The 26,240-nt window shown below is 40.1% G+C and overlaps 1 protein-coding gene across 1 annotated transcript in view; it reads left to right on the forward strand.

The window, feature by feature from the left end:
- Positions 1–20,362: 20,362 nt before the first annotated feature.
- LOC114667288 (RNA polymerase II elongation factor ELL2) overlaps positions 20,363–26,240 on the forward strand; it is an 85,376-nt gene continuing 79,498 nt past the window's right edge. The window contains exon 1 of the mRNA XM_051920226.1: positions 20,363–20,530. Within this exon, the coding sequence (XP_051776186.1) occupies positions 20,393–20,530 (138 nt within the window). The 5' untranslated portion in view covers positions 20,363–20,392. The remainder of the gene's footprint in view (positions 20,531–26,240) is intronic.

Below are 26,240 nucleotides of genomic sequence, written 5' to 3' on the forward strand. Positions count from 1 at the left end.
TTACAATATTACAATAAAATTAATAAATAAAAAAAAATTACATTGGGGAGAGTCACAGTAAATAAGGCCTGAGAGTTAGCCAAAGTATTCAAACACATAACCTTAATTGTCTGTTACATACGGTGGAGCAGTGGTAGCACTGCTGCCTTACAATTAGGAGACCTGGGTTCGCTTCCTGGGTCCTCCCTGCGTAGAGTTTGCATGTTCTCCCTGTGTCTGCGTGGGTTTCCTCTGGGTGCTATGGTTTCCTCCCACAGTCCAAAGACATGCAGGTTAGGTACACTGGCGATTCTAAATTGTCCCGTGTGTGTGTGTGCCCTGCGGTGGGCTGGCACTCTGCCCAGGGTTTGTTTCCTGCCTTGTGCCCTGTGTTGGCTGGGATTGGCTCCAGCGTGACCCTGTAGTTAGGATATAACAGGTTGGATAATGGATGGATGTCTGTTAAATGGACTGAGTTTACTGAGCTGGGGGCAATACATCTTTTAGACATTAATAGTGTATGTTTCATTACCTTGTAATCCCCGACAAAGTAAATAATAGATGCTCTTTACATTATAAGTTTGTTTGCCATGTCATATACTATATAAAGTGTGAACAGTCGGAGTCCGTACCTGACCAGGACGCCTTTGTGATGGAAGGACTAGGGAGAGAGCGTGCACAGGGCATTATCTCCCCCGGATCGCTAGGTGGCAGCCCTCCTGGGTTGCTACAGCATGACAGATTCCCACAGGGAACACTGGGAATTGGTGTTTGTTGGCACAGTATTGTTGGGTTCCAGGGGTGCTGTCGGGGGGGTGCTATGGGGACAGCAGAGCCCTGCTTTGTTGGGTTTCTGCTGCACTTGGAAGTGCTTCCAGACTATACTAATGATCCACCAGTAGCACTCTTGGGTGCAGCATAAAAGGAGCAGCTTCACTTCACTCTAAGAGACTGAATTGGAAGGGAGAAGATTAAGCTTGCTGGAGGAAAGAGGAGGTGGAGAGAGTCGAAGTAGACAGAGGTAGAGAGTATTGGTGGTGTTTCTGACTGTTCTTATTGCTCTGGGAAATGATTGGGGAAGAGTTTCCCACAAAAGAACGCAATAAAAAGCCTGTGTTGTGTCGGACTTGTGTCTGTATTTGTCTGTGTAGGGAACTGAAGCAACCCTTACAGGCTACAAAAGATATAGAGATAGTAATGTGTTGCAATGCTACACCCACATCGATATAATAAAGCCTCCTTTAAAGTGTCTCAAAGATGCAAAAGCAATTTGAGCAACTGGGATTTGTTGGTACATTCAGACAATTTCCAGCTACTTCAGGTGAAAGCACTGGACCCTGCTGCTGGTCTGGCATTGAAGCAAGGTCTTCCCAAATCGAAAAAACGTAAGCCTCTACCATCCTCAGCATGATGCGAATACAATGCTTAGAATTGAATTTTTTAATGTTAATCATGATTTTATGCAAAAGTTAGTATATTGCATTAAAGAGCTGCTTGTAGCTAGATGAAATCTAATTTCTTCAGGACGTGCAAAATGTTAAGGCAAAATTAATAAACATATCAAGCTTTGAAGAAACTTTTCAAACATCATTTTGTAATTTGCTGCTTTGAGATTAATTTTATCTGAAAATCTGTTACCATGTTTTAATTCTGTAACTCAAACTTTGTTGGCCATTCATTTCTGGGTAATGAATATATGTCTGCTCCTGCCAGCCACCTATGGCCTGGAATACTGTCTGAATGCCTGAACATCTTACCACCGAATGAATGACTGGTATGTTCTGCTCTGAAATCACTTGTCTTTAATGATGATATTTGCCTTCATGATGATATTGTTGAAGTCCAAACTGAAAAAAGATTCAGGACTGTTGAAGAAAAGATGAAGAGTCACCTAATCTGTCAGAGGGGGACACTTTTACATTTTTTTGTGCACTGGGTGGTTCCATTAGGCACCAACTGTTGGGACTGGGGGGTGAGAAGTTAAAAGGCTGTCTGTACTTATTAATGGTATTTGCTGTCTTGCAAGGGAGTCACTGCTTTGAAGTCTGGCCTTGGAGGATGCCTGTATTTACCTGGCTTGGAAATATTGGTTCCTAATCAGCATATCTGTACTGATTAATGTTTGGTAACCATACATTTTGTTAACTTGTGTTTTCATTAATTGTTAAACCCATGCAATTTAGATGTGCCATTGATTAAACTGTTTGTCCAGGACTGACAACAGCAGGGACTGAAGTAAATATAAACTCCTGGCCAGCAGAAGGCAGGAGGGACAGTCCACAGGAAACGCTGCCAAGACACTCGGACAGGGCACAGGGGCTCGCAGGCAGACAAGGGTACCTGGCTGGCACGACGTGAGGCACAAGGACGGCAACACTTCCAGGGAGGAAGAGACAGCTCCACAAAGAGATGCCGGATGTGGGTTCAGCGAGAGAGGGAATCTGCATGAAAGGACCCAGCAAAGCTGACAGACGAGAAATGAGGCGTGCCTAGGTCCCAGCAACACAAGGAGCCCAGAGTGGAAGAAAAAGGAACAACGAAGAGACGCTGACAGGGAGTCAACAGTTTGACACAACTTCTGTAGGGGAATGAATGTCCGGGGAACAGAGTGCATCCATGGACAGTTGAACGATTAAGTGTTGGGGTAACACAGTGAGCAACTTGGACTCTGCACCACTAAAGGTTGTATCCTCCAATTCTTGTTTTTACAGACTTTTAGAGTGTGGACTGTGTATTTTCCTTTTAAAAAAAGGAAATTAATTCCTGATATGTTTAGGTTCTGTTATGTTCATTTATCTTTTTAATGTACCTTATATTGTCTTGTACAATAGAACTTACTGTTGCTTTTTTCTGAAATTACTGTTGTGTCTTTCATTGTGTGTTTACTCACCGCCCAATTTAAAGAAACCTGTGTGCTATTATTGGTAAAGTTCAGGAGTTCCCAGTCTCTTAATAAAACTGGGTGGCGTAGTCGGATATATTAATGGTGTCTCATTTCTCTCTCTCTCTCACAAAGGCGGAAGCACGAGCGTAGCAGCGAGCAGAAGCACCGAGCAGAAGCACAGAGCAGCGGCATCTCCCACAGGCACGTAACCCTTCGCAAACACCCGAGCAAGTTCATCGGAAGTAAAGCCGGCAGCTGACCAGAAGAAATAACCGGCAGTGAGAAACTTGAAGCCGACGGTCTCTGAAGCAGAAAGCACTTAAGTAAACTACAGAAAACGGAGAAGATGACATCAATACTAAACGTAAGTTCTATCTGCTCTCTGCCCGTTGAGGGCACGTTTATATGTTGTATGTCCTGCAGCATGTACAGTTCAGGTTTTCCGGCCGACATTGTAGACAGCTTCACCTGCCAAAAGTGTTTAGTTAATTTAGAGTTGGTCGGGAAAATATGCGAATTGGAGGACCGCGTTAGGAATCTGATAGCGATTAGGCAAACCGAAAATTGGATCGACTCGGTTTGTTTAGACAATTCGGCTACTTCTGATTCGGCTTCAGTCTCTCCAGGCCCCACTGTAGTCAGTGCACGGCCAAAGTCAGCAGCACCAATTCAGCCACAGGGCGAGTGGGTAACAGTAAGACGGGGGTCTAAGAATCCAAAATGTAGTCCCCCGGCACCCAGGTCACCAATTCGGACCCAGAACAGATTTTCAGCACTCCGCAGCGCGCCTGTGGAAACTGAGAATAAGAAAGTGCTCATAATTGGCGATTCCATAGTGCGGAATGTTAGAATTCCAAACTATGTTAAACCAGCAGTTCATGTTAAGTGCCTCGCAGGGGCCAAGATTTCTGGCATAGAGGCCGCATTGGACCGTGTCGCCGACGATGAAGTATCTACCTTATTGCTGCATGTCGGCACTAATGATATTTATTCACAGCAATCTGAGGTATTAAAGAGGAACTTCATCTCACTTTGCATCAAAGCTAAAAGAAAATGTCGGAATTTAGTTGTATCTGGCCCCTTGCCAAGATTATATAGAGGGGATGTGATTTATAGCAGATTGCATTCCCTTCACTGCTGGCTAGAAACCTGGTGTGCAAACAAAAGCATAGCGTTTGTGAACAATTGGGATGATTTTTGGGAAAGGCCTGGATTTTTCAGAAGAGATGGTCTTCATCCTAACTGGGGGGGATCTTATGTATTATCCCAAAATATGGCAGCAAAACTGCCTGGTTGACTGATTAGAGCACCATCCAGGCCGCAGTCATGTGATCTTAAATCACAGGCTGTTGTTTATCCCATCTGTTACTTTCCTGAAGCTGTTACCCATAATCCTTGTCTTGGGGCATCCAGTAAATTTAGTCTTGATACAAACCTTAAATTAATTGATAACCAAAAAATAAGGTGTATAATTAGACCAAGGGATAAAACCAGACCCTCCACCAGGGGCATCTGTAATAGAAATTTACTAAAAATTAAAACAAAAAGTATATCACCAATTCAGAAAGAAGCATACAGTTTTAAATGCTGCTTATTGAACATTCGCTCTCTTGGCACTAAAGCTGTTTTGGTAAATGATATTATATTAAGTACAAAATCTGATTTGTGTCTTCTCACCGAAACCTGGCTTAGTAAATGTGACACTGTCCCCCTAGCTGAGGCGTCACCAGATGGCTACTCATTCCTTCATAAGTCTAGAGATTCAGGTCGAGGAGGGGGCCTTGGAATAATTCATTGTAACAAAATGCAAATCACTTCAAAAAATTTAGGCAACTTTACATCCTTTGAGGCATTCATTTTAAATATTAAAACAGATTCCAACACAATTATAGTGCTAGTCTATAGACCACCAGGGCCATATTCATTGTTCATGTCTGAATTTAGCAACCTTTTATCTGACTTGGCTATAAATTATGATCACGTAGTACTGATGGGAGATTTTAATGTACACATTGATGTGGAAACTGACACTTTTAGCAAATGTTTTACTTATTTGTTAAATTCAGTAGGATTTTGTCAGAATGTCAGAGGTCCAACTCATAATCATAACCACACATTAGATTTAATTATAACTTACAAAGTTGAAATTCAAAATTTAATTATTACTCCATTAAATGAAGTTATTTCCGATCATTACTTAATTACATTTGATTTAGTCCTGCCCCTGCCAGCAAACTCTCAGATTAAAATAAAGACAGTGCGACATCTAGATTGTAATTCTGCTTCAAAATTTATAGATGCTTTGAGTAAGGCGAGTGTAATTGTGGAAAACCATTTAGATCAGTTAACATCAAATGTAAACACGGAAAACAATTTAGATCAGCTAACATCACATTATAATGTGACCTTGAGAGATGCTCTGGACACAGTGGCTCCCCTTAAAACAAAAGTGGTCAAAGCACATAGAAACTCTCCCTGGTTTAATGAAAACACTCGAGCTCTTAAATTAGAGTGTCAAAAACTGGAGCGCAGATGGAGAACAACAAAGCTACATGTCTTTCAAATTGCATGGACAGAGAGTGTTAATAAATATAAAAAAGCCCTCTTTAAAGCTCGGTCAGAATACTATTCTACATTAATAGATAACAATAATAAAAATCCTCGGGTACTGTTTAGAACAGTGGCTAAATTAACAAATGGAAATTCAGATCAACAGTGCAAAATACCAACAGACATTAGCAGTACAGACTTTATGAACTTCTTCAATGAGAAAATTAAAAATATAAGATCCCAGATCTCTGCATCACAGTACAAACCAAATACGAGCTTAGCAGACCCTGTCTCACATTGCACTCAGCACCTTAGTAATTTTAATCCTGTAACTGAGCAGGAAGTATTAAGTTTAATTTCTAAAATGAAGCCCACTACATGAAGCCCACTACTTGTTCCCTAGATCCAGTGCCAACAAAACTAGTAAAAAGTGCAATGGATGTTGCAGCGCCTATCCTAAACATTATCAATAGTTCATTATTGCATGGCACAGTACCTGATACACTAAAAGTGTCAGTCATTAAACCATTACTTAAAAAGTCAGACCTTGACCCACATATACTAAATAATTATAGGCCTATTTCAAATTTACCGTTTCTCTCTAAAATACTAGAAAAAGTAGTCGCCATTCAGCTTCAGACACACCTTACGCATTACAATTTATTTGAGAAATTCCAGTCTGGTTTTCGCACTGGTCATAGTACAGAAACGGCACTGACACGGGTTGTAAATGACATTCTGATATTCTCTGATGAAGGAAACTCCACTGTAATTATGTTGTTGGACTTAAGTGCAGCATTTGACACCATCGACCATTCTATTTTACTGCACAGGCTAGAAAATGATGTTGGGCTTACAGGCACCGTGCTCGCTTGGTTTAGTTCTTACTTATCAAATCGATTCCAATATGTATAGAAATGTGCTGACAGTACTCCATCATTATACACAGAAGTTCAATATGGTGTCCCGCAGGGCTCAGTACTGGGACCTTTACTGTTTTCACTTTACATGCTTCCACTGGGATCTCTCATTAGGAAACATAATGTTAATTTTCACTTGTATGCAGATGACACCCAGTTATACCTTTCATTTAAATCAGATGAAGTTTCTCCAATGCTGTCTTTAATTAGTTGTGTTAGTGAATTAAAGGAGTGGATGAATAAGAACTACTTGTCTTTAAATACAGATAAAACAGAGATGTTAATTGTTGGAGGGAATGATGCTGATCACAACAATATTTTGTCATCATTTAACTCAGTGGGAATCCCAGTCAATTTTACTGAATCAGCCCGCAATCTAGGAGTTATCTTTGACTCTAGCATGTCATTTAAAGCGCATATTACAAAGTTGTCCAAAACATGTTTCTTCCATCTTAAAAATGTTAGGAAATTAAGGCGCTTTTTAAATAAACAGGATTCTGAGAAACTAATTCATGCATTTATCTCTAGTAGGATTGACTACTGCAATGCGGTGTTCACTGGATGTTCAAACTGTTCTTTATACAGCCTCCAGTTAATCCAAAATGCGGCTGCGAGAATTATTACAAGAACAAGAAAATACGAACACATAACTCCAGTTCTTAAATCCTTACACTGGCTCCCGGTTAAGTTTAGGGCAGATTTCAAAATCCTTCTGTTAACATATAAAGCATTAAATGGTCGAGGTCCGGCTTACTTGTCTGAACTTATCATGACTTACAAACCTGAGCGCACATTAAGATCTCAAGATGCCGGTCTGCTTATGATTCCAAGGATTAATAAAATAACAGTGGGAGGTCGAGCTTTTAGTTATAGGGCCCCTAAACTGTGGAATGGTCTGCCTGCTACTATAAGAGATGCCCCTTCGGTCTCAGCTTTTAAATCCCGGCTGAAGACTCACTACTTCAGTTTAGCATATCCTGACTAGAGCTGCTGATTAACTGTACAGACTGCATCTCTGTTGTTAGTCATTAGCACTTAAACATAAGTAACTTGACAGTTATAATTGTATACTAACCCTCACTTATTCTGTTTTTCTTCTCGGTACTCAAATGTGGCACTTGGTGCCATGGCCCACCTGCCAAGTTGTTTTGCCTGCCTAAGGAAAAGTCATCCCAGATGGAGGATCGCAGGAATCGTGGGAAAGAGGGGTCCTTTCATCGGATTGGCTGGCCCAGCACTATTTCAGCCGTGGAATGGCCAAATGGGGGAGGCAGCTTGAAGGATGAGGTCTCCAGGACTCTACACAAATCCAAATCTTATCATGGGATATATCATCTACTGTTAAATTCTGCTCTGTACTTCTAAAATTTATATTTTTTTATTTCTTACTATATTGAGGAATTGTTCTGTTCTGTGAACTGTATTGTATTGTATTGACCCCCTTCTTTTGACACCCACTGCACGCCCAACCTACCTGGAAAGGGGTCTCTCTTTGAACTGCCTTTCCCAAGGTTTCTTCCATTTTTTCCCTACAAGGTTTTTTTGGGAGTTTTTCCTTGTCTTCTTAGAGAGTCAAGGCTGGGGGCTGTCAAGAGGCAGGGCCTGTTAAAGCCCATTGCGGCACTTCCTGTGTGATTTTGGGCTATACAAAAATAAACTGTATTGTATTGTATTGTTAGATTACCTATAAGTGTGACCAGACACCTGTGACAAATCTATCACAGTAGAGACATGCTAAGAACAAGTTGCTGCTATGAAAAAAAAAAACAATTATGAGATGTGTAAATGCTGAGAAAGTGCCAGTAACTTGCTAATATCAAGCGTATGTTAAAAATTGCCAAATGAAGTTCAACCTAATATGTATAATATGAATCTCTTTACTCTCTTAGTTTGCTAATGACAAATATGTTTGGAAATGTTTCAGGTAATGAAGATAGAAAATACCAACATATAAACTATCTATCTATCTATCTATCTATCTATCTATCTATCTATCTATCTATCTATCTATCTATCTATCTATCTATCTATCTATCTATCTATCTATCTATCTATCTATCTATCTATCTATCTATCTATCTATCTATCTATCTATCTATCTGTTCTCTGTACATGTGACAATAATGACCCAATGAACCTATCCTGGCTCCATTTAAAAGACTTTCTAGGTTTCTTGGAGCCCTGTTGTGATTGTTCAGGGCAGACAAGTCCCCGGTTCCTTAAAGGGAAGCCCCTCCTTATTGTACTCCTGAGTCGAAAGAAAAGACATTGGCATTATATACATTAGGAGAAGTTAGTTCATTTTCTGACCATTTCTGCAAATGGCAGCATTCCACCTTGCATGCCAAACAAATCAAAGAAGTACCAAACCTTGGCATTTCTCTCATGTATGTCTATAAGATATTGGCACCTGAAAGGATCTCACCCAATTCACAAATATTTAGCAATGCAGAAATCATACTGAAGGCAGCTATTTGTTTACCACTGTGTTGACAGACAGAAAACAGAGAAGAAAAAGATTTTGTGTTAGCCAAAGATAAAATGATATTAAATCTTATCAATTAGCAAAGTCAAAGATGTCTACATTGTAGAGTATTCTTAAGCATTCTTAAGCCTATGTACACCTTCCTGTGCCTGTATAGGTTTTTACTTAGATCTTCCTATATCATAAAAATATTTGTTATATTGACTGGCAACTCTAAGAATATTTCCACACTACTACATTTTCATTTAAAAATGATGTATTTACATGAAAATGAACTCCATCCATTCTAGCCTTTTAACATTGTATACCAAAGTATCTCCAACCACACTAAAATGACTGAAACACATATAGGGTAGACATTCACATACACTGAGGACGTGTGTATTGGTGGAAAAATAAGGAATTATAATGCTGCAGTCCAAAGAATTTATCTCAAAACTGTAGTGACCGATAGATGCATATAGGTAAGGAACACAAAAAGCACCATGAAAAGCAATTCCTTTGTGTCAGCTATGTTGGAATGGATGTTTTCTTCCATGAAGGATGGCCAATCAGGGAATGAGACATTGTTAAAAACAGAATCCAATCAGGAAAGACCTATGTAATAAATGCTAACAAACCAGAGCATGATTAAAGTTTGGATTTTCAAAAATCTGCATTTCTGCAGATTACAATGCTAAGGCTTCATTTTCAGAAATATGAGGCTCTGGAGAGAATTTTCAAAAGTCTCTGTTTTAAAGGTTGAAAACACCAGGGTAAGGAGGGAAAAAGTTGAAAACAGAGATAAATGTCTGTTTTTGTTTAAACAAAGATGTAGTAGTATAGACAAGGCCTAAATTAACCAAGCGTGTGAGGAAGAACTTCTACTGAAACTTGAAATTTGATTGACTCCTTGTACCTGTGTGTGTTTTTCTCTCATTACTCTGACTTCTCTTCCACAGAGATTCCCATGTTATGTTAATTGATGACTCTAAAATGGAATCCTCTGAGTAGCTGTGGTTGTGAGTATGGTATTACATTCTGGGTTGGTTCTTGTCAATGCAATGGGATTAAGCATTGACAGGAAAATGATGGATGGATGGTTAAGTGTGTGGGATTGTGACTGTCAAAAGACTGGTATCTTCATTGGTGTTGATTCTTGATTATATACAGTCATATGAAAACGTTTGGGAACCCCTCTTAATTCTTTGGATTTTTGTTTATCATTGGCTGAGCTTTCAAAGTAGCAACTACCTTTTAATATATGACATGCCTTATGGAAACAGTAGTATTTCATCAGTGACATTAAGTTTATTGGATTAACAGAAAATATGCAATATGCATCATAACAAAATTAGACAGGTGCATAAATTTGGGCACCCCAACAGAGATATTACATCAATACTTAGTTGAGCCTCCTTTTGCAAATATAACAGCCTCTAGATGGCCTCCTATAGCCTTTGATGAGTGTCTGGATTCTGGATGGAGGCATTTTTGACCATTCTTCCACACAAAATCTCTCCAGTTCAGTTAAATTTGATGGCTACCGAGCATGGACAGCCTGCTTCAATTCATTACTTAGATTTTCAATGATATTCAAGTCAGGGGACTGTGACGGCCATTCCAGAACATTGTACATCTCTCTCTGCATGAACGCCTTTGTAGATTTCGAACTGTGTTTTGGGTCATTGTCTTGTTGGAATATCCAACCCCTGCGTAACTTCAACTTTGTGACTGATGCTTGAACATTATCTGAAGAATTTGTTGATACTGGGTTGAATTCATCCGACCCTCGACTTTAACAAGGGCCCCAGTCCCTGAACTAGCCACACAGCCCCACAGCATGATGGAACCTCCACCAAATTTGACAGTAGATAGCAGGTGTTTTTCTTGGAATGCGGTGTTCTTCTTCCGCCATGCAAAGCGCTTTTTGTTATGACCAAATAACTCAATTTTTGTCTCATCAGCCCAAAGCACTTTGTTCCAAAATGAATTCGGCTTGTCTAAATGAGCATTTGCATACAACAAGCGATTCTGTTTGTGGCATGAGTGCAGAAAGGGCTTCTTTCTCATCACCCTGCCAAACAGATGTTCTTTGTGCAAATTACGCTGAATTGCAGAACGATGTACAGATACACCATCTGCAGCAAGATGTTCTTGCAGGTCTTTGGAGGTGATCTGTGGGTTGTCTGTAACCATTCTCACAATCCTGCGTATATGCCGCTCCTGTATTTTTCTTGGCCTGCCAGACCTGGGTTTAATAGCAACTGAGCCTGTGGCCTTCCATTTCCTGATTACATTTCTTACAGTTGAAACTGACAGTTTAAACCTCTGAGATAGCTTTTTGTAGCCTTCGCCTAAACCACGATAGTGAACAATCTTTGTTTTCAGATCTTTTGAGAGTTGCTTTGAGGATTCCTTGCTGTCACTCTTCATAGGAGAGTCAAAGGGAAACACAACTTTCAAGTGACCACCTTAAATACGTTTTCTCATGATTGGACACACCTGTCTATGAAGTTCAAGGATTAACAAACTAATCCAACCAATTTGGTGTTGCAAGTAATCAGTATTGAGCAGTTACATGCATTCAAATCAGCAAAATTACAAGGGTACCCAAATTTATGCATAGCCAGTTTTTCACATTTGATTTAATTTCATACAACTAAATACTGCTTCACTAAAAATCTTTGTTCAGAAAACACCCCAATACTCAGATGTTCCTAGGACATGAAAGACATACCACTGTTATATTTTTTGTTGAAAGTAAAGTAAATTATTATGAATATGACTGTAAGTTGTGATTCTTTAACATAAAATAGGTTCTAGAAATGGGGGGATGAATACTCTATAAGAATTACAAAACCAGTTTAACAAATGAACATCTTTTTTTCAGCCATTTCAATTAATCCAAAATATTTAAGTAGTTCATATTACTGTATCTCATACCTGTGATTAGTCTGCTGCTGCACAGATCTAATGGCCTGGATTGAAATCTCACACTTGGTCAATATCTGTGTGGCATTTGTACATTCTCCCTGAGTCCTTGTAGGTTTTCCTCCCACTTCCCTATTTACTTGTCAAATTACTTGGCAGCACTGTGTGAGTATGTGCCCTGCAATGGATTGGTGCACCACGTTGAGCTGCTTTCTGTCTTGTGCCCAGTGCTGCCAGGGTTGGATCCAGTCCCCCTGACGTAAAACTAGATTAAGCAGGCTTCAGAATGTTATATTATGGCATAAACCTGAGCAACATCTGAGCTTCACACTTAAACTATTTGGCAAATGCAACACAGTATTCTCTAAACAGCAGACATATATGTGGTGGTGTGCTTTAAGCTCCTACAGACTGTCAAAAGCTATGCTGGGATATGAACTGCAAGTCTTCAGCTTTTGCTGTTGTGCTCTCATGCAACATGCAACTTTCTCTAAATGAAATAATGAGGTGTGATCACCAGTTTCAGCAACACACAGGCAATCAGTATTTTAACTGTCTTTCGTCTGCTTTTGGCCCCTTAACTCGCTGATCCATAATGCCTGCTCTGCAGGACACAAGGTAATGAGGTGATATCGCTCAAGGTCACAAAGGAGGCAAGCAGCTGAGGTCCAAACAGCAAGAACAATGCATTTCAACTTTAAACATAGTACTAGGGTGTTGTACCGTGTTAGCCATTATGAATGTAGAGAAAAGCCAAGCAAAATGACACCTTTTATTGGCTAACTAAAAAGATTACAATATGCAAGCTTTCGAGGCAACTCAGGCCTCTTCTTCATTACAACTTACATTACATCTTGCCTGAAGAAGGGGCCTGAGTTGCCTCGAAAGCTTGCATATTGTAATCTTTTTAGTTAGCCAATAAAAGGTGTCATTTTGCTTGGCTTTTCTCAACTTTAAACATTAAACTGTTGAAAGACACAACCTCTTTTAAAGTAGTTGGTTCACAATCAAACTGGGAGTTAGTAGTTCCCTTTGTATTTACTTTACAGTATATATGTCTAATTTTAACTGAAGCATCATCTTTACAAAATTTTAACTTGACAAAAATTGATTTGATTTTTGTGGATGCTCTGGACCAGCAGAATAGGGTGTTTTAGTTGCCAGATTAGTTTATTTACTCAGTCTGACATTTGCAGTCCACACAACCCACTCCCAAATGTTTGATCCATGTTAAATATTTGTCAAGCTTTTACGAAATAATTACAGTATGCACTGGTACCTTTTGATAAAGGAAATGCTCCGCCTGAAGCACATCAAGTAGTTTATGATGGCTATTTAATGCAATGAGTGTGCATGAGCCTGCAATCTTTTGTGACCCTCTTCCCATCCCCCATTGTGACACAGTGGAAAAGATTACCACAGGACATTTGCCCTTGCTGCTACAGACGTGTCAGTTTAAACTGGCTCCAGAACACCTCTGCTTATTCACTGGGCCTCTGGATTAAACATAGGCTGGTGTTTGTTGGCTATTGTAAATTTCCTGCTGTTTGTGGACACTTCATATGTGCCTTAGTAATGAAGATAATTAAATGGTTCTTTCTTTTCTGCTGCTGTATTGCACTACTTACTGTAATAAAATATCTCACCTAATTTGCAATTTTATCACCATATGTCTGGTTGATCCTAAAAGCTCTTCTTATTTTACTAACAGATACAGATTTTCACAAGAGATATACTACTGAAATGGTTCAGAAAGTTTATTGAGGGTATTGTATCAGACAGTGCTGTTTTAACTTTATTTTAACGAAGCCACCATAATAGATATGAACTGAAAGGGAAAATCACATACTGACTAATTCAGCATTTCTCATCACAAAGAGTAGCCAACAGTTATAAGAGGGCACATTCACAGTCAGTTTGGATTCAACAGTCAACCTAACATGCATCTTTGGGGTATAGAAGGAAACTAGAGTAACAAGAAAAGGCACATGACAGCATGGGGAACATGCTGGAGCTTTTTAACTGAAGTACAAATTGCTGCACTGCTAAGCTGCCTAAAATTACAATAAGTGTGGCTTTCCTTAAGTAGATGTTTCATCGAGTGGTGGACTTCGTTCATGGAGCTATCTTTAAAGTGTTTGTCACAGACTGGCCTGGTAGGCACTTCAAAAGATCACCCAACATAGGTGGATTAAATGAAAGACCCATAGATGTTGCCCAACTGAGATATGAAAGGCCTAGTAGTTTGCTGAATCTGCTCAGCAAGTAACACAGAAAAAAAGAACTTTCAGCTGCTTTCAATGTATTTCCAGTTTAAAATTCAAACCAGTTATGTCCAATTTAAGGTTTATTGAGAAGACAATCTCTTTCCACAGCTCCAATTGTGTAGTACCTAAGTACCTAAGCAGCACAAGAGGCAATTTGATAGTTTCCCTAAAGTGGAAAATGCGAAATTAAACATCACCCTATTCAGTGCATTAAGAAAAAAGGAATACGAGACAGACAAATACATTGTTTATAAATGGTAATGGAGGAACTGCATAGATGTAGCTTGAGATTACCCTTTACAGAATGGTTGGAGCAGTCTTCAGCCATTTACTCTTGCAGAATGTCACACATAAATGGAATAACTTACATAGACATATCAGCCCTGGGACATATAAAGTATCTATCTATCCCCAAAAGAAAGTAAAAAAGGTCAAAATAATCACTTAGGCACAGTGTAACAGATTATTCAGGCAGATTAAAAAACACTTAAAACAGACAACCGCACATTATCTATTATTATATATTATATGATATTATATTGAGGAGATCGTTCATCCCCCAAACTATGCGACTCTTTAATTCCACCTGGGGGGGTAAACATTAACATTTAACATTATACATAGTTATTATCTGTTTTTCACCTGCATTATTATCATTCTCTAATTTAATATTATTTATTGTATCAGTATGCTGCTGCTGAAGAATGTGAGTTTCCCATTAGGATTAATAAAGAATCTATCTATCTATCTATCTATCTATCTATCTATCTATCTATCTATCTATCTATCTATCTATCTATCTATCTATCTATCTATCTATCTATCTATCTATCTATCTATCTATCTATCTATCTATCTATCTATCTATCTATCTATCTATCTATCTATCTATCTATTATCCTTAACAGTGCAGACAAAGCACCATCAGATCATTGTGTCATTGATTCCACAATATGGTGGAAACATTCCTTTGAGATCTCATCCATGCTGTTATGATTGTATCATGCAACTTCTGTGAACTTGTCAGCTGCACATTCATGTTGTGAATCTCCCATTCTACTATAACCCAAAGATATTTTATTGGATTCAGATACAGGGACTGGAAAGGCCACTGAAGAACAGTGAACTCACTGTCTTGTTCATGAAACCAGTTTGGGACGACCTTTGCTTTGTGATATGGTGCATTATCCTGCTAGAAGTAGAAATCAGAAGATGGGTAAATTGTGGCCATGAAGCAATACACATGGTTAGCAACAATGTGGCATTCAATCAATGGTTGATTAGCATCACTGTGCTAAGGAAACATCCCCATACGATTATACCACCCATACCAGTCTGGATTGTTTACAAAAGACAGGTTGGGTGCATGGATTCATGCTGTTGGTGCCAAATTCTAACTACCATCTGTGTGCCTCAGCAGAATTCAAGATACATCAGACCAGGCTATGTTTTTCCAGTCTTCATTTCTACATTTTTGTGCCCACTGCAGCCTCAGCTTTCAGTTCTTGGTTGATACGAGTTCAACCCAATGTGGTTTTTTGCTGTTACAACCCATTGGCCTCAAGGTTTGACATGTTATGCATTCAAAGCTGCTTTTCTGTGTACTAAACACGTTTTTTTCCTTCGCGGAGTCCGTTAAAGGAACCTGCCAGTACCCTTTTGTCATGTCCAGTGTGGTCAAATATTGAGCCTGTCCAAGCCTCTCGAGGAGGTCGTCCACTCGTGGCATTGGATAGGCATCAAATTGGGAGACTTGATTAAGCCGACGGAAGTCATTGCAAAACCTCCAACTCCCATCAGGCTTACCGACCAGCACAATGGGACTGGACCAGGGACTATAACTTTCCTCAATCACACCTAGTTCCAGCATGCGCTTCATCTCCAGCTCCACTTCAGCCCTTTTTGCCTCGGGAAGACGATACGGGCGTTCTCGGACAATAACCCTGGGCTCTGTCACAATGTTGTACTCAACCAGAGAGGTCCTTCCTGGGTTCTCACTGACTACCTCCCGAACGGCCCGGATAACTGTTTCCAGCTCCTGCCGTTGTCTGGGACTTAAGTCCGCACCAAAGTTAAGGCTGTGGGTGTGAGCGAAGAGTGAGCGGGGCTGGCCGGAGGAGGGATCGGGATCCCTGTCCTTCCACGGTTTCAGCAGGTTCATATGATAAACCCGCTCCTTCGGCCGATGATTGGGTTGACTCACCAAATAGTCGACGAGTACCTTCCTCTACTTAACTTCATAGGGGCCTTGCCAATGGGCAAACCACTTAGAGTGGAAGGTAGGCACTAGGACCATGACCCGATTTCCAGGACGGAACTCCCGGAGAGACGTGCCGCGGTTGTAGTAACGGACCTGTGCTGCTTGGCCCTCTTCCATGTGATTTTTAAGGAGGGACCAAATCTATCGCGTAATTGCACGATATACTCTAATATGTTTGTAGAGGGAAGAGCCTCTTCTTCCCATCTTTCTTTTAGAATATCTAATATGCCCCGGGGTTGTCGCCCATACAGTAATTCAAAAGGGGAGAACTCCGTGGAGGCTTGTGGGACTTCCCGATAGGCAAAAAGGACGAGGGGGAGGAGCTGATCCCAGTTCCTTCCATCCTCGCTGACCACCTTACGCAGCATTTGTTTGAGAGTCTGATTGAACCTCTCCACTAAACCGTCGGTTTGAGGATGATACACCGCGGTCTTTAAATGCTTTATTTTCAGTAATCTGGCAGTCTCCTTGAACGTCTCTGAGGTGAAAGGTGTCCCCTGGTCCGTCAAGACTTCCTTGGGGATATCCACACGCGCAAAGACCCCTAGTAATTCCCGTGCGATGGCTTTAGAAGTGGCTGAGCGCAACGTAACAGCTTCGGGGTATTTTGTAGCATAATCCACAAGGACTAGGATGTACTTGTGTCCTCGGGCTGAGGGCTCTAGAGGTCCGACTATATCGACCCCAATTCGATGGAAGGGAATATCAATCAGGGGAACAGGAACAAGAGGAGCATGGTCCTTTCTTGGAATTTGTCGTAGTTGACACTCCGGGCAGGAAGCGCAAAAGCGACAAACCTCCTAATTGATTCCCGGCCAGTAGAAACGGAGCTTGATCCACTCCAGGGTTTTTTCAGTGCCCAAGTGGCCACCTAGGAGGTGGGCGTGTGCTAACTCACAGACCTGCCGCCGGAAGGTCCGTGGGATTAGCAGCAGCCTTCTCTCCTGCCCATCATGCATTGCTACGCGATAGAGAAGGTTGTTGTCTAACACAAAGTGAGGACCCTGTGGCATTGACTGGTTAGTGCGCTGGCCGTTGACTAGGACCACTGCATTTGTTGCAAATTTCAGGGAATCGTCACTCCACTGCTCCCTTTTAAAGGAAGCCGGCGTCTCTCTAAATTGAAACCGTAAAAGGGAGAGAGGGTCTGGACCGACCTCAAGGGGCGTGGTTTCCTCCCGCTCCGCCGCGGCGCTGGTGGATGACATGTCGGCACACGACGGTCTTGGAGTTGCCACGTCACTCAGAGCGGCTGCTTCGTGGCGTGGAGGCAGCTTGAGACGGCTCATCCCCATCCATAACTAGGCCCAAGTTATCCCCAGGAGTGGTATGTGACTCACCGCTTTTTATATTAGACCAGTCCCGCCCTAGTATCACTGGGTGTGGAGGATCAGGGAGGATCGCCACGGTTAATTTCTGAACTGATCCTCCGTAACTGATGACACAAACGGCGGTCCTGTACCAGCAGGTTTCTCTGTGGACACAGGTTATACCGGTCTTAAATTTCAACCACTGTTGCGGTAGCACAAATCGGCGGACAACAATGGAAATGTTGCTGCCGGTATCGAACAGAACAGACGTTTTATACCCGTTAATGATCACCACGCCTGTGTGTGGGACCGCCAACGGGTTTGTCAGAGCACACCAACCCCTCTTCCCCCTCCACCTGCATGTCACCTCATTCCCAAGCGGTTTGCGTGCCCGCGGCCTCGGGGACGTCGGCACAAGCTCTGGGTTGTATGGGGGGGGGGCTAGGTTTTGGCATGTACTCCGGTTGAATTCGGCCAAGGGACGGTTCAGCTCCCCCAGATTGGGAGGCCCTCCTTTGTTTTTCTACGAGCTCTATGAGCTCTGCCATGTTTTTGAATTGTCTACCCCAGACCGGCTGGGTGAAGCCCCGGGGTAGTGTGTCCAGAAGCAGATAGCAAGCCACCTGCTCTAATACTTGGAAGAGCTTGAGTTCGTGTGGCCATAGCCACTGCCCTATCTTTGCCCATAGGGACCAGGCTTGTTGAGAGGTCGGCCACTCTGGGTCAAACCTCCAGTTTTTCAGGTTACTCACCTGCCAGTCTGGGGCACCCCTAGGTGGGAATCGGGGCTCTGGCTTCACAGGGAGGCGGGCACTCTCCTCCGAGAGAGCATAAACAGCCCTCTTCGCCTCCCCCTTCCGAAGCAGCGCAATTCTGTGAGCCCCTCCTGAACACTCCCTGGCCTGTCTAGGTTGCCTAGTGGAGCATGCCGGGAGCAGAGCCTGTACTGGGCCACTCCGAAACACCCCGGGCCCCGGTACGCTCCCACTTGGATGTGTTGCAGGTCCTGTCCCCTTCTCTTCCAGGACTTCTCGATCCTGCCGACTACGCCAATGTCACAAAAACGAGACATACTCAGATGAAGGTTTGGGGCAGCCACCCGTATAATATGGTATCCTGGCTGCAAAGTCATTTTTTTAGCAAATAAAGGGGCCAGAGCCGGTAAGGTCTCCTTCCATTGGCTTGGTCCTGGAAGTGACGTCAATAGAGCCAGATGGAATCTCCCGGGAATGGTCTACAGGAAAGAGAGAAAAAGAGTCAGTGCACTCTGCCAGCTCCCGGCATGCCTCAGAACTGCCGTCACTCAAGCCCTTTAGCTGCCTCCCATGCGCACGTGTGTGACAATATATATATACAGTATATTATACATATTTAGAGAGACCATGAAATGAATCGTGACCATTCAAAGGTTAGGGCAGTGTTTCTCAATCTTTAAGTATTTGCGACCCGAGTTTTCATAACAGTTTTAATCGCGCCCCCCTAATGTTTTTTTGAAAGGAGCCCACTAATACCAATGTGTTCTTTTTTAATTAATGACATATCATAGATGCATATTTTATTATACCTACTTAACTTTTATTGACATTTATCTAACTCTATATTTGTTTTTCTAGTATCAGAATGTAGTTTAAGTTGATTTGTTTTGGTTTCAATAGATGTATTTTTCATATTTATGATTCTTGTTTTCTTTTTTTCACATCTTCGTGCCCCCCTTTTTGTTACTTCGCCACCCCCCTAGGGGGGCCCGCCCCACAGTTTGAGAACCACTGGGTTAGGGAACCTGGAAGGACAATGAAGAACACTGATCATGCATACTTCTTGGGCATTGTCATAGTTTTGGAGTAATAAAGACCTGACGGTGTATCCATCAATTACATCTTTCATGCACTGATGCTCCAGTCCAAAAGCAGCTCAAAGCAACTCTGATATTAAGCACCAGCACAGGACACCGAGAAGGAAAAAGAGAATGATGAAGAAATGGTAGCAGCCAAATGCACAAAAAGACAATTAATATAAAACTGTCAGTATCACAAACCTCACTAGCACAATAAGAGCATGCTTTGATTAAAAAAAAAAACAAAAAAAAAAAAACAAATATACAAATAAATAAATCAGGAAGAGCAAACTTCATTTTTGGAACTTTTATTTTTTTTTTTATCTAATTAATAAAAGTGTATTAAAAATGCTTGTATTTTTCGAAAAGAGGAAAACGCTTGTACGTGCACATTAAAAACGTTTGTGCAAGAATGTAATATTTATTTATTATAATATTTATTAATATTTAAATATTTCAAAAAGCACAGGACATAGAATATAAGAGAAAACTTTTGGTCAAAAGATATACATGCTGCTGGATTACATCAACAATCCTTACAAGAGCTGATAACTGTCTTAATTTTAAATGGATTTTGGTTTGATGTTGTGATGCAGATTAAAGTTTAAGATATGAAAGGTCTATTAAAAAAATCTTAAATTAGATTTGTGAATCACCAGCATTACAAGACGTCACAAATGATGTGCTTCATTACCGGGTTGCATGAAAAGTCACGGACTGGAAGCTGACTGGTGTACGAGTCAAAGAACATAATATTCAAAATGTTCCTGTGACTCATTGTTTCTCGCTGCCCAAACAACTGTCCGCAAGCTAGCGACGCGTGGCCGTGTGGACGTCAGACAGACTCTTACGAACTCCAGCCTTGCTGACGTCGCATAAACCCGTCCTCGTCCCGCCCCTGTCTAAAATGCGTGTGACTTGGTTCCGCCCCCACTCTTGCTCGTGACGTCGCGAGGGGAATGTCTCTAGCAGCGTCCCTCAGTTCTCGACATGGCAGCGCTGAGAGAGGAGTTGCGATATGGACTGTCGTGCGCGAAAATCAACAGGAGCCTTCCTAATAAGAGTCTGTACCACGTCAAGCTTACCGACACCGCTATGCGAGCGCTGGAAGCTTTCCAGAACTTTAAGGTGAGATGTTAAAATTTTCCTAGCTCCGAACATGCTGAAGAAGGAGAACCGAGCCAAAATGGACAGAAAACTTCTGCAGAACTTGTGTAAGTGTGCGAAAAAGACTATCAGACGGCAACGGTTAGTATGGTTAATAAAGAAAGCAAAGAAATATAAGTGAGTGCCAAAAGAAAAGCGTTTTCTAGAGGCGTCTTGCAAGCTCGCAACGAATCAGGCAAAGTCATAGTATTATTGATAAGAATAGTTTGCTGTTCTTGATAGTGTTAAAATGATCGCTCATGATTACTGTCATGCCGTAAATCGCAATGCTTGCTTTTTTCGAATGCTTTATGAGTTTATTGTTTATCGTTTTAATGTTATTGAATATATTGGGAAGAAACATGCTTTTACGAACAGGTGGAAACACCATAGTGAATTCTAAACTAAATATATGAAACAGTAATCGCAGAAGTAAAGATGTGGGATAGAAGAACAGTCGATAATTAATTTCCGACATGATAAGTTTTATGCAGCAAGACACTATAGCGCCTTTCCTGTTTCCCGTGGAACGTGGCGTTTTCTTCAGGATCATATGGTGTGTGTGCGGCGCTCAGGGTTGGGATCCGCGAGCCACTGTGACAGTCGAAGAGAGTTAGGTGGATGGTGGGAGTAATCATCACTATCTAGTTGTTAACCTCATCATTCGTATTAGTGTGAGCTATGATCTATCCGATTGAAAAAAAAAAGTTAAAACGTCATATACATGGTTATTTCACTTAGGGTAGCTGGTATCTTCAGGGTTTTATTTTTTAGGATGACTGATTTAGTTTTCCAGGGGACTTTTGTAGTAGTACTAGTATGAGTAACACTTTATTTTCGCAGAGGATACATTGTGATGCAAAAGTTATTTGGGGGAGGGGGGCACGAATTGTTTAACTTTTTAAAACACTTACAGTGTTGCATCCGGTCATGCAAAAGCAATTTTCTATCTTTTCTACGGGACTCAGTAAAACTGATTTAGGAGCAGATGACAGCGGCGACAGCATAGTCTCCTAAGCTGTAAATTAAACAGGTCGTTGTGTAGTACAATGGTGGCGACGTGCATTCCCATACAATCAGACTCTTTCTGTGTGAACACTGGATGCCAGCTGGAGGGGATGTTTAGGGCTCCAGTCTCTGTTTGTTTCTTACTTCTCGCCCTGCCCCTCCTGTCCGCGATTGGCTGCTTTTACAGCTATTTGAGGTGTGTGTGTGAATGTGAGAGAGAGTGTGTGTGTGAGTGTGAGAGAACGTGCTTCCATTAAATAGAATGTACCGTGTCTTTAAATCCTTCAGTCACGCCCACACGCCCTTGATTGCACCAATTGTATGAAGCCGGAGCTTTTGTTGTTATCGGGCATCATAGGTTTGTTTTTAATATTGATGGATGGGGCGTGCTATTGAGGCAGTATTTTATTGCCCACAAGCTTATTCGTTTGTGCTCTTGTGACCGCAACATTTTCTAAAGACACTTGTGTCCTAATGTAGTATTAATTAATAATACTTAATATAAACAACTCCGTAAAGCGTAGTTTTGAGTTCAGCAAAAAATTAGTTTAACAATGCGGCTGAATTCTGATATAAAATAAAACAAAACCAACAGTGTACTAGAAAGTATATTATTCAGAACAAAGATATCAATCGAAATTTGTGTACTAAACGGACGGCAACTATATATTGAAATGCCTGTATAATTTCTTTGGATAAATCTTAATTCATCCATCCATTATCCAACCCGCTATATCCAAACTACAGGGTCACGGGGGTCTGCTGGAGCCAATCCCAGCCAACACAGGGCGCAAGGCAGGAAACAAACCCTGGGCAGTGCGCCAGCCCACCGCTGTAAATCTTAATTCTTAATGGTTAATTCATAGTATTTGTTATACTGTGTACTTTTCAGGTAGTTTGTGTACAATTTCTTAAGTTGTTTTTTTACTGCTTGTAGTGAAATTTTTTTTAATATCACAAGTGATTTTAAAAGTTATCTGCACATTTGGACTAACATTAATTTTCACTGTGACAGTTAATTCAATTGAGAATTTGTACCACTGCTCCATACAAATTAAAAAAATAAATAAATAAAATTATGCATATATTTTGTTACTTTACAATAAATACAGTATAAATGGATTCTCCAGGACAGGGGTAGTAATATTTATTTGACGGATCAGAGAAATAGTTTTATTGTTTGTGAGTGTTGGTCGTTTGCAAAGAATGTTAACAACTGGGTCAAGACTTAATACTTAACAGCAGTGTATGTGTTTTTTAACTGTTTATTAACCATCACATATGGTATTTGTTGCATACCTGTATATAGTGATTATATAATATTTTTGTTTGTGTACAGCAATTACCATTAACAGTTTTTGTGTTAATGACTGTTGTAACTGAACAGTACTGCCACAGAATTTATTTTTACTTTCTAATGGTTTACCTAAGAATGCTATTTCCCCTACTTAAAGAAAATATTATAGTATAGTAGTTTGTGACATGTTATAGTGTCATATTATATAAAACACAGAGAATTGATGACCTGAATTTCTAATCTGTAAATTATAAAATGTCTTAAGTATCAAGTATAAGTTAGTAGTGTGGCATAATGGTTAAGGATTTGGACTTCAAACACTGAGGTTGTGGGTTCAAATCCCGCTAGTGACACTGTCTAACCATGAGCAAGTCACTTCACCTGCCTGTGCTCCAACTGGAAAAACTGTAGTAATGTAAAACAATCTGTCGCAAATGTTGTAAGTTGCCTTGAATAAAGGCTTCAGCCAAATACATAAATTATAATAATATAAATCAAATTACTGTTAGCCATTTACAGTTGTGTGCTGATATCTTTATACCCATTTACACATCCTAATACCCATTTACACATCCTACTCAGGAAATTTCTAGGTCAGCCTTCCTTGAATTTGTTTGTTTTCACATATTGGCGCAAACCAGTAATTTGCCAGGTTCACAAGAGACATTCTTATTCCACTTAATTATTCTGAAAGATGTGCAGAAGGTCTGCAATTGCTGATGTCACAGACTTCAGTTGTGTAAAAACACACTGATAAGCAGCAATAAATTGTTGTTATTGTTTTCTTTGTCTATTTTAATTATTATTTTGTACAATGTACTTAAATCACAAGCATTTGAAGCATTACATTAAGAATGGGGAAACTGAAATGCAGCAAAGCCAAATTAAGCACTTTACTGCACTATTCTTGGGTTCCAGTAGTTTTCACTGTTTTCCCCACAGTTTCCCCATTGCCTCACTGCTGCCAGAACTGATTACTCCTTTTGCTGGTGGAAAATGTGGCTGTCAAGGAGGCTGAGCACAGCAGCATCTGGTGGTAACTGGGTTCTTCCTCCATGGCTTGAGTGAACAGTAATTCCCTTATTTCAAAATCCATCTTATTTACACTTTCCAAATAGCTTACACAGAAAATGACAAACAACACCAAAATTCTCAAGCTACTTGCTTAAATTTCTTTTGATTTCTGCGCATGCATTTATTTCAATATATGAACATTAGGTTGTATAGATAGATGTTTTGCATGGGCTATGTTGCAGTTTTCTGCTGGTGTTGTCAGTCGCTCGACCCATTCTTTAGTTTCACTGAATAACATCCTACACTGAAACTTTGCTCTTTTTGTTTACGTTTAAAACCACTGAAACTCCAAATTAGATTTTAAATGGTGATATTGTATTATGTTAGAAAAAAAAATCTTAACAAAAAAGTTAATATGCTGTCTGTATAATAATCCAGTCTGTATGTGAAAGGTCCTAAATTTAAACTGGAGAAAAACAATTGCTTATCGAGGACACATTTGTCTTTTCATTGGCCTCTACAAGTGAATCGGGGTGGAGACACTTTTGGTTTGATTCACAGAAAAATTGACACTAAATCAAATCACTCAGAAAGTGCCAGTAAAAGGTTGTCTGTAAAAATTGTAGAACAAGAAAATAAGGAGGATAGTTTTGAGAAAAGCCACAGAATGTGTGGCAATCACTTTGATTTTGAGTGAGCTACAGAGTTAAGTAACAGACTGGAGTAAAGGTGCACCAGTCAACCCTAATCAATAGTTATGCATAATGCTGAATTTGTGTGGATTGGCTCAAAAATAAACATGTGAAAGAATCAGTAAACATTGCCAAAAAGTCTTAGTGGCCTAGTTGCAATGTAGGAAAAAGGTCTGTGGTCAGACTAAGACCAAGACTGAGTCTTGGACAAAATTTTAAAGAGAGTTGTGTGATACAGATATAACCTTGCCCACACATGTAATAATACCATGACCAAAATGAGGTTTGGTGCTGGTAACATTGTACTATTAGGCTGCTTTTCATCAGGAGGAACTGTGTAAAACTGAAGAAAGAATGGATGGTGAAAATGCAAGAAAATTCTATAAGAGAACCTGTCTGCTAAAAAAAGCAGGAGCTGGGGCAAATATTCTCCTTTAAGCAGGAAATGATTCCAAAACACAAGGCCATGTAGTCCTGTGGTAGCTCAAGGACAAAAACGTTAATGTCCCATAATTTCTTGGTTTAAGCCCTGATCTCAATCTGTGACATTCTTTGAAAATTTAATTTCACAAGTGTCATCCAAGCAGCCTGAACCTGGAGTAAATGTTACTTGAAATATAGACCAATGTCTTGAACAATGTGTAAAGTTGGTAATACTTTCCCCAAAGTTTTAAAGTTGTTATATTATGTTAGATGGGTCAACAAAATCTTTGTGTGGGAATTGAATAATTAGCAAGCAGTATATATAATTTTTGTTATCCTTAAGATTTTCTTCTAACATACTGTAAATCAACTTAAAAAAATTCTTGAGTTTCAGTGCTTCAAAAAATATTGCAGTAAACAAAGTTTCAGTGTCTAAGAGTTATTTAGTGAGAATTTTTGAGAATTGTTTAAGGGTCTGAAAAGTTTTTCCGGGAATTCCTAATAATAATATTACAGCTTAACCTAGGCAGTTAAGTCCACTTTCATGAGATTTTTGACCAAGCTTTGTTCACTCACTTAGTTTTCCTTAGGGGTAAACATTGCATGTAAAAGGCTTTAGTTTTTAACTCCTGGTAACATTATTACATTTGCTTGTGTTCAGAACAAAATACTTTGAGTGCATCATTGACTATTTTTATGGATAGGGTAACATCTGAAATTACATGGATTAAGAAATGTTTTTAAGAAATAACATTCATTTATGAAAGAAGATGATCCGCTGTGGCGACCCCTAACGGGAGCAGCCAAAAGAAGAAGAACGTTTATAAAAAATTTAAAAGTATCATTTACAACATTAAAATGGATTTTATTTCAATGTTTTTTTTAGATTCCTCCACTATAAACTATATAGTACTAATTTTATATGGATAATTTGCTAAACAATTGACTGTAAAGTTACTGCGTACATTAAAGGTAACTATGTTAAGCTTTATAATTTAATACACTAATCTGACATCACATATATAGTATATGTAGTTAACACAGTTTAAAGAAATTTTGTTTCTTTAACAGACAATGTGAGTACGCAGTCTGTAATAATTGTTTAATATTTTCACTCACAAAAGCCTTCGGCTGGTTGATTCCTTATCATTACTAGTTTGGAGACATACAGAATAAGATGTGTAGAAGACATACATTGTCAATGTGACTTCATTCAAACTTGAACCTCTTGTGTACAACTGTATTATGACTGTTTGGA

This window comes from Erpetoichthys calabaricus, chromosome 17, assembly GCF_900747795.2.
Source record: "Erpetoichthys calabaricus chromosome 17, fErpCal1.3, whole genome shotgun sequence".
Classification (NCBI taxonomy): domain Eukaryota; kingdom Metazoa; phylum Chordata; class Cladistia; order Polypteriformes; family Polypteridae; genus Erpetoichthys; species Erpetoichthys calabaricus.